Source organism: Tetrao urogallus, assembly GCF_951394365.1.
Source record: "Tetrao urogallus genome assembly, chromosome: 3".
In the NCBI taxonomy this organism is placed as follows: Eukaryota; Metazoa; Chordata; class Aves; order Galliformes; family Phasianidae; genus Tetrao; species Tetrao urogallus.
Genome location: NC_136815.1, coordinates 91,236,146 through 91,250,419, shown reverse-complemented (window position 1 = coordinate 91,250,419; position 14,274 = coordinate 91,236,146). Strand labels below are relative to the sequence as shown.

The following is a 14,274-nucleotide window of genomic DNA, read 5'->3' as shown; positions in this document are numbered from 1 at the left end:
TAGAACAGTTCCCTTAAAAAGGATCAAGTCCAACTTCCTGACCACCACAGGGACAACCCAAAGTTAAAGCATACAATTAATCCATTGGACCAAATTAAACCAATTTGGACCAAAATCCAAATGCCTCTTCAACACTGACAGGGGCATCAACCACCTTGCCTCAAAGCCTGTTCCAGTATTTGACCACCCTCAAAATAAATAAGTGCTTCCTAATATCTAGTCTGAACCTCTACAGCTCTGTGCCATTCCACAGGTACTTGGTTCCCTTGGTTTTCCTTCTCAGAGAGGACAGAGAGGCATCAAGGTCACCTCTTAGCCTCCTTTTCTCCAGACAACCCAAGTGTCCTCAGCCTCTTCTAACAGGACATGCCTTTCATCACTGTTACCAGCTTTACTGCCCTCTTCTGGATGCTCCAAAGGACTTACCTACTTTTTTGAATATTGTATACAGTATTCAAGGTGAGGAAGCACCAATGCTAAACACAAGAGGAGAATCATATCCTTTGACTGGCTGGCTATGCTGTGTTTAATGCACACCAAGATGCAGTTTATCCCTTGGCTTCTGGGGCACTCTGCTGGCTCATGTTGAGCCTGCTGTCATCAGCACCATGAGGTCCCTTTCTCTTGAGATGCTTTCCAACCACATTTCTGCATTTGACATTGCCTCATCCCAGGTAAAGAACTTGGCATTTTACTTTGTTGAACTTCATGCCATTGATGATTGCTCAATGATCTAATTTATCTAGATCTCCTTCTACAAGGCTTCTTGTCTCTCCAGTGAGTTAACAGTACCTCTCAGTTTAATGTCACCAGCAGGCTTGCTGATGCATTCCAGTCCTGCATCCAGATAATTGATAAAAATATTGAATGGGACTGAATTTAGAACTGAGCCCTGGGGAAAACCTCTAGTGACTGTCTGACAGCCAAATGTAGCCCCACTCATTAGAACTCCTTGAGCTTTACTGCTGAGCCAGGTGACCCAGAGTAGCATGATCTTGTTTATCTCAGGGGTGGACAATTTCACAGAACAACTTAACCTAGATGTAAAACACTTAAGTCCTGTTGGGCTTAAAGGTCATCTAGTCCAATTCCTCTGCAGTGAACAGGGATCTACAGCTAGACCAGATTGCTCAGATCCTGGTGCAGCCTGAACTTGGGTATCGTAGAATCATAGGATCATCAAGATTGGAAAAGACCTACACGATCATCAAGTCCAACCATCCACCAGTCACCAATAGTTCTCACTAATTCATGTCCCTCAACACAACATTTAAACGTTCCTTGAACACCTCCAGGGTTGTTGACTCCACCTCCCTGAGCAGCCCATTCCAGCATCTGACCACTCTTTCAGAAAAGTAGTATTTCCTAACATGCAAATAGTGTCCTGGAGTATCTATGAGGCATTCACCGCCTCTCTGGGCAAGCTGTTCCAGTGCTTCACTAGCTGTACTGTAAGAATCTACATCCATACTATATTTCCCCCTTTCAGTTCGGTTCTCCACCTTCCCCTCAGCACTACAGTCACAGGACTCATTTCACCAAGTCTCACTAACACCAGTGATATCGTAAGTCTGTGAAAATACCAAGGCTCACAGTTCATCTCATTTGTTCCTCATACTGCATGCACTGGTATACAAGCATTTCAGATGTGCTTCTAGAACCTCAGTGCTCCTTGGAGAGGTGTAGATGCTCCCATTAGCCTTACCATCCTCTGGTGGTACGGTACCTTTCCTTGGCTTAATCTCAGTGTTCCTAATGGTATCCCATTCCTACACTGATCCTAGTTTAAACCTCTCTCAATTTTGCCAGGTTACTAGCCTCCATTGAGACAGGTGGGTCCTGTCAGGCTCTAGCAGACATTGTGTCCCAGCAAAATACCTTTCTGCAACAGGGAACTCCAGAGGACGGTGGCCCTCTGTCACATATTCAGCATACCCTGGTACTTCCACAACTGAAAGAAACATGAGCCAATCCCAAGTCATATGCATGTGAAATAACATGCTTAACTGAGGCAGAGAAAAATACAGAATAATTTACTTTTCCCCTCTTCTAAAAGAGGAAAGAAAGTGGGAAGAAGCACAACAAGCATAAAAGTAGGAGGACAACATCTTAAAAACAAAGCAACATGGACTGTAAACATCTAAGCAAGACTGAATATGTATTTAAATCCTTATACAACACTAGCAGCTCTGTAATTCTGAAATTGTAAAACACACTGGACTTGTAAATGCAGCAGGCCAGACCTTCACAGGTACCTAGACACTAGATCATTTAAAGATTTCAATCATTCTGAAAAGGTGTACTCACAGCTGTAGTACTTTAGTAGCTGCTGCTCAGACTACATGGATTACTCTAGCATACCACTGTCACTGAGTGACACAACATAGGAGGCCTCACCCTGGAAAATTCAAAAAAGCTTCATGCATTGCAAGGGAAATCATTCATGCACAGCAAGGGAAGTAGTTGTTCCCAGGGATGTTTCTTAATTTAAGTTTTCCAACTAAGAAGACAAGTACATCTCAAAAATTATGCTCCCATGTGTGCTGCTAACTATCAGAAACAGGTACATGTATGCAATAACAACCCACATCAGCTTGCTGCCTGCTCATCTTGTATTTCTGTTAAACGTATGATTACTTCCTGCCTATAGTTTACTTCATGCATCATGTTCTGATGAAAAAAGCCTATTTTTTTAAGGTTCTTCCTTTTTTTTCTCCCTTACATATGTGTAAGATATTATACAAATATACTTTCAAGAACACACACATACATAGTTACTGGTCATAGTTGTTGACTATATGTATGTGGAGCGTGATTTTTTTCCCACTGAAAGGGAAAAACATAAACTAAGCTCTCTAAACCTACGTGTTTCAAAAGCCTTTATTTTGTCCAGTAGTCAGTGAGTTAGTCGCTGGTTATTAGAGAACAAAGAACAAAAAGCACACAAAAGCAACAACTACTACAACAGCAGCTACTGAACTCACCAGTGTAACAGGCCCTATTTCAAATTAAAGGCATGAGGTGTACCTGCTTTGAGACTGAGTAGGAATTGCAGTCCTGCAGAGGCTTACATAAATGCATTTTTTTCCTGTGCACTAATCTGATTACATGAACATTTCTTTGACATTTACAACTTCAGATTTACTGTCTTTCTTACCATCTGAAAGTTAGAAGTGATGAGCTCTTAAAGATACAAGTGAAGGCAGAAGACAAACGCCTTTGTTCAGCACCTTTGGAAATGCTGTAACCTTTTCAGCTCATAGGTGAAGAACTCAAGAATGGACAGTTTTCCTGGACGGCAAATATAAAGAAATGCCAGATAATGCTAGTGCTTCATTAAAAACAAAAACAAAAATGCTTTTGGGTCAGGCCTACAAGAAGGATGAAAGCTGAACAGTGCATGGTTAAACTTCCAGGCATTTTGCTGTTGAATGAAATTGAAAGCCCCAAGGCACAAGCCGGGATTTACCACATAACAGATGCCTAACAATAGTTTTGGAAAAATCATGTTCATTTGGTCAGTGCTGAGCACACTGTGGATGGGAGCTTTTATGCAAGTGTAGAAAGTCAGCTGGCAATTCCAGACCAAAGGAATATTTCTGAAAAAAGCTCTGCACTTACAGAGCTTTACACACTTTATTACTTAGCCCTCTATTAGATCTCTATTCCATTCATTCAGAAGATCTCTGAATCAGGCCACAAATTTGAATTCAATTTTTCTTCCTTTAAGAAGCCTGCTCTACTGTTCCTATAAATTGTTCTAAATAGCAAATTGTGAGAATTAAGCCAGAGAGAGAAATCTGGCTCAAAAGTGTCAGTTTTCAAACTTGAACAGGAAAGCTCGGTTCAAGACCTGCTTTATAATCATGCTGAAGAGCGTGACCTCTCTTGGACCCTTCACATGACACGAGTGCTCACACTGGCCATTTATTTGCATGGGAAAAGCTCCTGCTTTTCTAGATGTTACTTAGAAAAAGGCTAAGATTTAGATCCAGCAGGTGTAAAAATGCAGAATACAATCATATATGTAAATGCAGTGTTTTCAAGAGCATGACAGTGAAAAACCTCAGTGCCCACTGCAACAAAGCTATCACTGCATTCGAGTCACAGTATTTACTTTGCTGGTTGCCATTTTGTTGCCCACTGAATTTACAACCTTCAGCACTAGGCAGACTGGGCACTAAAGTGCCAGAACTGCGACATTCACTGCACTAGGACACTGATACCTGCTATTCTTTTTGCCTATCCATGGAGACCTTCTCTGAACTGCTTTTTTTCTCAAATGTAGTTCAACCTGGAATTTCCAGAATACTCCAAGCTTGACCAAACAGTTCTCTGACACACAGGTATGTACAAGCCCTTGTGTGCCTATTTGGTAAGCTGCCTCTGGTGCTTAGCAGTGATCCAAGAAACGCTGGTTATATGCTGTGCTCCTTGGAAGAGAACATTTTAGACTAGAATGAAATTTCTAAAACAAATATTACACGTAAAGGACATATTTTGAAAATATTCAACATTTCCTGTTCTGTTTCATAACGTTTTCCTAAACTTTGCCTTCTTTTTCAAGCATTCCTCTAAGAAATTAACTGCCAAAATATTTGTGGCAGTTGGACGCAGGCAGGGTATGTTAATCACTAGGCTGCACTTCAGGCATAGAAATAAATAGGAAGAAAAATAAGTAAGTCTTAGTACAGCAGGAACTTTTCACTGAAGTTATACTTTGCAGTTCCATGGACGATTTTGAACTCGAACTTGTTATCAGTTCAAGGGAAGTGAGTGCAGGAGAAGGTCCCTCTTAGTTATGCAGATCTGAGGTTTCACTAAAAAGCACAGTTCATGCATGCCCTAATGGTAGGTGGTTTTATTAACTCTGTGAGTGAATCATCTCCCATTTGGGGGTAAAGTCAGTTTACAGAAACGTTTAACTAGCGGGCACCCTTCAAAAACATAGAATGAAAGGTATTAATTGTACACTCTTATGAGCAGATATGAAAAAGAAGCAAAATAACAACACTGGGAAAAAAAAAAAAAAAGCCACAACTGATGTATAATCTCAAACTATCTTTAAAGCATCCCCAGCATTTTGCAGAATTCAAAATATTTTTGTCACTTTTGGATAATCTTTTGATGTAACTAAGTATAGAATAAATCCATCACCTCAGGCATCCCATCCTAGGAAACCAGAGCTACAACTATTCACTGCACTCTGCACAGACAGTTCCTGGAACAACTTCTTATTGCCATCATTTATTCAGCTTTATTTGTGCCGCATTCAGAGTTTCTGCTTTTCTTGAGGGAGAGAAAAAGTTTACTCAGCTTATTGAAATTGCTTTTTTTAACATACCTTCACCACATTCCTCAGCATCAGCTACCCGACTTTACTCCTTCTTACCTTCCAGCAAGCTATTTCTCCTCCAACACCCATATGTAACTTGTGCATATTATCTGTATGCACTACCAAAAAGCAATGATATGCATAAGGCATAACTGTGAAGTCAGGCATATTTTTTTCTAGTAGGATAGGTGAAAGTCTAGTAAAGAGATGTGATGAATTTTTTCTTTGCATTGAATATCCAATTGCAACTCAATACACTCCATTTCAAAATTTACAGGTAACTTAATTATGTCAATTAAAAGCAGAATTGCAAACAAACCAAAAAATGATGCCGTTTTTGGCAATCGCCAACCTAATCCTCAAATTCCTGAAACAAAACGGAAAGCAGAGCTGAATATTTTTCACTGTCAAGGACTGTGTTTAGGTGATGTATTAATGTGCATAAAATAATTTGCCATAACTACAGATTACCATAATTTAAGTTGCATTTTGAATTCTGTAGTTGTTTGAAACATGGCACAGATAAGTTGATTTTTCTTCTTGAAGAGATGCAAGTTTAAATGGCTTAAATGAACATTCAAATTCACCAAAAATGCTAAAGCCGTGAGCCATTTTTCATCTCCAAGTTCTGTCACAAGTTTCCTTTTGATTCCATAAGGGGACTTGATTTTATTTTGCAAATCCTAAAATCATCTTTGCATTTTACACCGACTTAGCCACCTTACTAAAGAGAAGTAAATGATGTCCCCAAAATTGACACCCTTACTTCTGAGGAACTCCTGGAACTGGCAAGGATTCAGTGCCTCGGGCCATATGGAATCCACAGCTTTGTGATGATATGCACGACACCATCCATTTTTAAAGCACATTCATTTTCATGGTGTATGATGCAGTGATATTGTATCAAACATAAGTTGATCATTTTCTATAAATGTCTGAGCGCCTCTTTTTTTACCAGCCCTCACCAGGGCACCATCAGTAGCTGTGCAGGTATGCTGACGAAGAGAACTGCTTTCTTGTAATTTCTGCTGCTTTGTGCAAACCAAGGGATTTAGTTGTGCCTTTTAATGGCACCAAAGAAATTATTTCTTCAGTGATGTTACATTTATTATCAGTACCTCTAATAGAAATGGCAAGTTAGAATCCCAAGGTTGGAAAGGACTTACAAGATCATTTAGTCCAACTGTCCTATCACCATCACTACCCCCTAAGCTACTAAACCATATCTTGTAGCTCCTCATCCAGACACCTCTTGAACACCACTAGAGATGGTGACTCCACCACCTCCTTGGGCAGGCCATTACAGTGCCTGACCACTCTTTGAAAGAAAAATTTGGCAGTGCCTTTTGCATATAAAGTCTCTTCAGATTGTAACTGTTGAGAACTGATGTGATTTCCTTACAAATTAAGCACAGTGCCATATTATCTGTCTCAACAGAAAAATACTCATCTGTCCATTTTTCACTGAACACTTTTCCTTCGCCCATGATTTTTTTGTTGCTTTTTGAGTCCTGTTTTCTTTTGAGACATTAGGTGGGTTAGAAAATCAGTAATCACTGAGTTTCACTCAACAAGTGGCAGAAGCACCTGTAATGTAATACACGTGGGTTTCATTGGGACTGAGTGTGTGCAGCAGGTGCGAGAGGTGGAGTCAGAAGTGCACTGTGCCCTCCCCTTGCTCTGGTTTCATCTGAGACAGTGCCAATTGCACACCAATGGTTTGGTGCTGAGTGATGGGTGTGCACCTGCGGCCAGGCTAGGCTGCTTGGCAGAGAAGAGCTGCTGCCATAATGACACTGCAGCAGGGAGTGAGGCCACATGACGAGCAGTTCCAGACCACATGCTACCTGGACAGGCCCACATTATAGCATTCCTTGTGGTTTTTCTAAAAGATCTGATTGAATTCATGTCAGTAGCATCCAAACAGGATAATTGAGTCCTATCTTACTTGGACCTTTAAGTCAGTAAAGGACAAGTAAATGATTAATAAATTATTATGATTAGTAAATTAGTAAACGATAAGATTTTACAGTATCTAAGAAACACTACCATTTCATTATAAAAATATTGTGGAGATGAGATAAGCAGTGTAGTTAACCATGAGGTAAACATGTCAATGTCATTTGCGGGACAATGAAAAACATTGCAGACCTTGTCTCTGTGCCTTGCAGTATGCATCATTAGCTTCTTATCTGTACTTTTAATTTTTATTGTTTGTAAATAACATTAATATTTAAAAAACGGAAAAAAAAATAAAGGAAAAGAAGGAAAACAAACAGAAGCAAAAACCAAAATTCTCCTCTGTGTGCAGGAGGACAGATGTTGCACCAAGGCATTCACTGAAGCAGATGCACTGATGTTCCAACCAAAGAAACACAAGTATGAAAAAGTTCCATGCCTGTCTCAGTGTGGACTTCATTTTGTTTTGACTGTATACCTAATCTAAACAGTGGAACAGAAGAAAGGAAGATAGAATAAATAAATATTACTTCAAAACTTTTTTATATTGTGGAGAAAGTTTTTGCACATCACAACCTGTGATTTTTCCCTCTCACATATTAGTATCGTTCTTGTTCCTTCCTATGCCATTAGCCCTGGTAACACTCAGCAGAAGTTCTCAATTCAGAACTCTTAACTTTTCTATCAAATAATTAAAGAGCATGTTTCATTTCCCTTGCAACTTACTGACTGGAAGAAATGATAATCATGGAATAACAGTATAAAATTACACTCAACCTAAGACTCCTACAGTAATAGGGATAGCTTAATTAGCTTGCTGTTTTACCTTCCAAAAGGTTCATGAGTAAACATCACACTGGGTGGTGTAACAGAATAAGCTTATGTTAGTCAGCAGGGCGGAATTTAGAGTATCAGTGTGTCTACTAGACAAAAATGTGACCTGTGTTAGGAAAACAGTGGATACACATCAGTGCCTGGTCTTGAAAAACTCTGTGACAGAATGAGGAGGAAAATAAGACCATCTGACAACTTTTAGCAAAGATGCAGTTCATGTGCGTAGTACCTGCTTCACGTATGGTATCTGAGCTAAGCTCAAAGACAGGTATGAAAAGGCAGAGCCTTACACAAACTTGAAGGCTTTGAGATTCCTCATACAAGCAACAGTGCTGTCATTGCACCATATGTACTGCTTCAACAATGCCAATATATTTAGGCTTTTCAGATAATATGGAAAAACATGATGTCATATCTGCTCTTTATGAGTATATGGGTAAAGAATTACAGATAATCCTCCTTTGTTCTACGGATTTATGAATTCTGCTGTAAGGTGGTGCCTCGTGTGAGTGCAAAAATTTCTGCAAAAGAATTTTCTGCAAAGCTCTGTTTAAGCCTCGGCCAAGGCTAAGAAAGAGGCAGACTCTCATATTCAGTCTGAGGGGTGGAAGGCAGAAAGACTCTGAAAATGGGAGAGATGGTTAGACAGAGTTCAGTACTCTGTCAAGCAGCTTGCTATGGTTTTGTTTGTTGCTTCTATATACAAAGGAACTTCAATTAGCTGTATCCTGCCTGAGACAAGAGAGTCTTTATAAGCTTTAAAATGTGCTTTTGTTCCTTCACTGATGTGTAGGATTCTTCCATGAGATATACAAGGGCTGTTGTGTTACCCTAAGAGCTGTATCTGGGCATTATAAAGCAAGCTAATTTGTAGACTGTTCCAGTTTGTCTCAAGACAAAGTATCTTTCAGAAGATATCTCAGAGTAAACACAAGTGCTGTATTACTTGCATGCTATGTAAAGAAAGGAAATACAAAATTGAACAACTAGAGCAAGCAATCCACTGTAACAGCAGCACTTATAAGAAATAACTGCATTCCTGAACACAGACTGAAAAAGACTAAACTCGCTGATTTCTGAAAGAGAACACAGCTCTGAAAAGGAATTCTGGTACCTCTAGCTGACGCAGATGATGATGTCTTAAAGAAGACATGTTTGGTATGCATAAGGACTGGATGTCATTTGAGTTCCTGAATATAAACACATGTATTATTCTTTTCAATTGTACTGATATAGGTTGGTTTGCTTAGCAATAGGGATTAGTTCATTAGTTTAAGAACCAATATGTTAGTTCAACAAGAGGAATCCATACATGATAGTTCTAAAAATTTCCATTTCAGCTTCAGTGAGTGAACAGTCTTGGTTTTCCTTAATAATTTTGCACTGGGGACATAACAGAATAGTTTTATCTTCTGCCTCAATGATTTTGCCTCACAAGAAATACTTGAGTCACAACAGAATACTTTTATCTTTTGTCTCAAAAGAGGATATTTTCATCGGGTTCCACATACATTGTTTTTAAAAAGTGGTTCACTGTAGCCTAATAAACAATTGAAACTGGGAAAAGTGGATGGAAGTGGGTCAAAGGCTTCAGTGATGAAGCTGATGGTGAAAAAAGGGGAAGAAGTAGGTGGGCACTCGACCACCCTAAATACCACTGAACATGAGTGTTGTTTCCTGTGAATTGCAGGAAAATGGTCCTGGTCTGTTTTGTTACAGTTAAATCAAAACTTGTTTGTAAAGGAGTGGGTTTGAGGGTTTATCCAGCCACATGTTTGACCATAAAATTTCTGCATTCAATTCTCATTTAAGAGCCTGTCTTGGTTTTAGTTGGGATTGAATTGTTTTCTTCAGAGTGTCTAGTATGATGCCATGTGTTGGTTCAAAGAGAAAATAAATGTTTTTAACACACCAATGTCTATAGCTGCCTGCTAAGCCAAGGCCATTCTCAGCAAAGAGCCCAAGGAGCTAGCAAGGAGCAAAATTAGGACAGCTGACTTAAAATGGCCAATATGATATTCCATTATCTGTGGCATGATGCAGAAGGAGTTCTGAAGGTGGCAAGAGTTCAAGAGTTCATTCCCCTCTGCTGCTGGGGGCCTATAGCAGTCATTTGACAAAAGTTGTTTACACAAGGACTACGAGTTTGTCTGTTAAGTGTAATTTTGCATATTTTTTTTTTTTTAATTTTTTTATATTTTGTGATAGCAATATGAGGGCCAAAATTCTTAGTATTACTTTGCATTTCAGGAGTTGCAGAGTTAGAAAATAATTTGATCCTAGAATTAATGCAAGGATTTGGGAAATTACAAAATCTCACTAGCATTTCTACTGATACCAAAGTCAAGTAACGATCCCATCCAATGAGGAATTTTAACTCCAAAAAGCTTCAGTGCATTAATACATCAGCACAGACGCCGGACAGAATCCACCCTACACATCATGGATTGGATGTTAAGAGATAAATGGATCATACAAGAAAGTCCCATGGTATTCTGAATGGAAAGGAAAACCTCAGGACTTGAATAATATCGATCCTTATTAAAAGGAAACTTAGATAAACAAAGCGACAGCAGCTGATAAGTGGAATTGTAAGATAAAATATAATTGTACCAGTTTAGGACAGGAATGGGTTAGAAACCTGACTGGTATATGGCAGGCAATGGCTGTGGGTTATAGCTGTAGGAAGCTTGATTATATGGGAGGAAATCTTGGAGGGCAATCGAGTGTAAATCCTTCACTCTCCCATCACCTGGATACACGGTATGTAAATTCACCAAATCACCAGGTTAATACTGGAGCTTTAACTCTTTGCCCACTTTGGAAGAAAAGCCCACTGTCCATGACATTTTGGTGGAAAATAAAAGAGGATTCCAAAAAATGGCAAGGACTGTCCAATAAAGTAGGGTAGAATGAGGATTTCAAGCTTTCTTTGCACCAGGAATTCAGGCTTCTCAGAATAGAACACTAGTGTCCAATCTCACTTGGCAAACTGAAAGCCTTGCAAATGCCACTGAGCAAGGTCTTCTGACAATTAACAAACAGGTCCAGGATAACAGTGAAAGGCAAGCTAAATTAGCCTTGGATCTCTTGCTGCTTAAAGAAAAATGATTGTGTGTTATCTTAAATTAGATAAAGAACATTGTTGTGTGCATATTCCCAGTGTAACAGAGAAACTCAATGAACAAGTACTCTGGATCACTAAGACAGCAGGAGGAAAATGGTAATAGAGGGAAACTGCTGAGAACTCATGGATAAATAACATTTTACAAAACCTTGGTGGTTGGTCCCTGACAGGATGGCTTGCAAGCCTTGCCAAGTGTGACTGTTTTCCTGATGATGATAATAGTTGCAATTATGACTATCGGGTGTGTAAAAACTTCCCTAATGCAGACAATATACACCCAGGTTCATTCCAGTGAATCATGATTAATAAGAAATTATATTATAGCTACAGGTTTACAAGAAGAATTAAATAACAAAAATGGAAAAAAGTGGGAATTCAAGGAAAAACAAGGAGAAGGTGTCCTTGCAAAATAAAATTCAGGAAGAACAAAGGATGGATAGGGGCTCCCTGCAAAACAAGATAAAGAAGCTGCAGAGAAAATTTTCAGTCTCAAGGATCTGGTTAGATAATCTTATATTGAAGGTATATGGCAGGAGATGCTAGCTTAGCACCTGAATCTTGTTTTCTGGGCAGAACAAAGAGAGATAGACTTTACAGGATAAAAACACAGTTGTGCAAAACAACAAACTCTGAATCCAGATTACAGTGTATGAACAGATGAAATGAAGAAGGGATGAGCTAATAGATGAATCAAGAAGAATGTGAATTCTGAGTACCCCTGCAAATGTGGAATGGCAGAAGGGCTCATTAGCATTGGGGTACAGGAATAAAAGAGGGGCTGTGTCCCCCTGTACTTTGAGAGACCCCACAGGGGTATGCTCCAGTAGACTCTTCCTTTATTTGAATAATGAAAGCTGAAGACTTTCCTCTGTTTCTTTTTGGGAGAAAGATGATTGAACAAGCCTATTGGAGCAGAAATTTTCCTAACATAAAGGAATAATCAGTATCATGTTAGTTGCCTTCATACACAGTTCTGTTTAAAATTATTATGTAGTATGAGACCCTTACCAGGACTGGTTTTGTACAGCCCAGGGGGGCTGATGACCTTCTGGCTGGAGGAAATCTGCTGATGGTACAGTGGCGGTGTTCTCACTAAGACAGAAGGAAAAATATAATTTCTTTTCAGTAATAGGTAAAATGTTAATTGTATTAATAAAATAAAGAAAGAAATAGAAGAATGCACTTCCTTACCATATGGTGTCTCTGGTGGCAGTGGAAAAGCTGGTGTGGATGGGGCATCTTCATTTCCATTTCTGGCTAGGGAGAGGATTCCTCCATATATTTCATCTTGATAACATGCCACAGACATCTATAAAGGGCAGAAAAAAACGCAAAAAAAACAGTGTTAAAATTTTAGCTTAGTCCTATAACATAATGGGACATTTTTCATCAGACTACAGAAGGTTTCATATAATCTCATCTATTGCTCCAGCAAAGAACTCTCGAAATGTTCAAACCACGCAAACAAATAACAGAAGACAAGAGATAGTCAACTTAAACACTGAACTGCATTTCATGATAACTCTTCTTACTGCCACAGTGCAACTGGCAAATTGCTTCACAGTGATTTTAGACACCAAACATGAACATAGGACTCCCTGCTGGCCATTCATTTCAATGAACATTTCTTGCAGAATTCAACATTGTTTACCTCTTTGGTCTCCCCCACGGGGATCAGTGATCCTGGATTTACAGCCTGGTCAGGAACAAGAGACTTCATCCATCCACCCCCGCTATAAAGTGACTGCCCAGGGAAATCATTGTCATACTGTCCAACACTTAACTTTCTGTTTCTTCCCACCACTGCTTCATTATCTTTTGAACCTGTTGTTGAAAAACAAATACGTAAACCAATTAATAGTGTGTTTTTTCAGTTGTAATTGTTAACATAAATGCCTCTCATTATGCCTTCAGCAATTCTGTTCCAAACACTCATGAAATAACTGGTTGCATAGCTGCTTTAGAAAGCCACGTAGGTGTGAAAAACAAAAACTAAACAAAAAGCCATTGACATTTAGCTTTGCTCTCAGAAGTCGGAATGTATCTGCAGTACACTTAGTTCCAGTGGAGTGGAGCTGCATGCTTTGCTGATGCTCATTTTTGAAAGTTACTCCTAATGACAATGGCAGAGCCTGTCAGTGGAGGTTGCCCTGGGCAGTCAAACAGAAAACCTTTATTTCCAACCTCTAACAAACAATAGGTTTCAGCAGTAAGAATACTGTTTTCCCAGACTGCATTTTCCCAGAATGACCAGCTTTTTAGCTAACACAGACCCTGGCCCTTACAAGCCCAGCTCACTATACACTTTTTATGACATAGAAAATAACCACGATTAAGGAAATTACATATTAGGTTTTATAATTTCATGTAATTACACACATAAGCTGCAGCCTTTTGGAGTCTGAAGAATGGAGTACAAAAGAGAGTGAGCTGAGCCAGCAGAACAATCCAAGTTATTCAGGGGGCATAAAGCAGTATTCATGTTGAAAGTCAATTCAGAATTAAGAAATGTCACCAGCTACAGCGTTATCATTAGCAACATTTTTTACTTAGTCATCTACACCTACAAACAGACGCTTTGAGAAAATTTCCACAGAAATGTCACACTTCTTTTTTTCTGAAGAACAAGTCAACAGTAACTGTACCCCTTCATTTCTAGACCCTACCAAGCTGCAGCAAGATGAATTCTATCTGTTTAAGTTACACTAGGCTGAGAATTCTATGTTTAAAAAAAATCTACCTGAAAATCCCACAAAAATATAGTTTTTAGACATTCTGCTCCATATTGTAATTCAATCATAACATGTCTCTGTACAAAATTCATTCACTTGGTTATCAAATAACATTTTGCTGTGGCTACATGCATTAGCACAGTATACACAAAGTAGTCAAAGATTTGAGCTGTAAAATCAAAACATTTGCATATGTTATATGCATAATTTGCACACGCTGGTCAAAAAACATTAGCTGTAGTTACATACCTTGAATGACCTCACATTTTAGAACTGCTAGCACAGGT

The 14,274-nt window shown here is 39.1% G+C and overlaps 1 protein-coding gene across 1 annotated transcript in view; it reads right to left on the bottom strand.

Annotated features, from left to right (window-relative positions):
- TNS3 (tensin 3) overlaps window positions 1-14,274 on the bottom strand; it is a gene marked incomplete at both ends in the record, with an annotated part of 220,099 nt that overhangs the window by 31,292 nt on the left and 174,533 nt on the right. Inside the window, 3 exons of the mRNA XM_079533832.1 lie at window positions 12,264-12,347; window positions 12,447-12,564; window positions 12,907-13,079. Coding sequence (XP_079389958.1) covers window positions 12,264-12,347; window positions 12,447-12,564; window positions 12,907-13,079 — 375 coding nt within the window. The remainder of the gene's footprint in view (window positions 1-12,263; window positions 12,348-12,446; window positions 12,565-12,906; window positions 13,080-14,274) is intronic.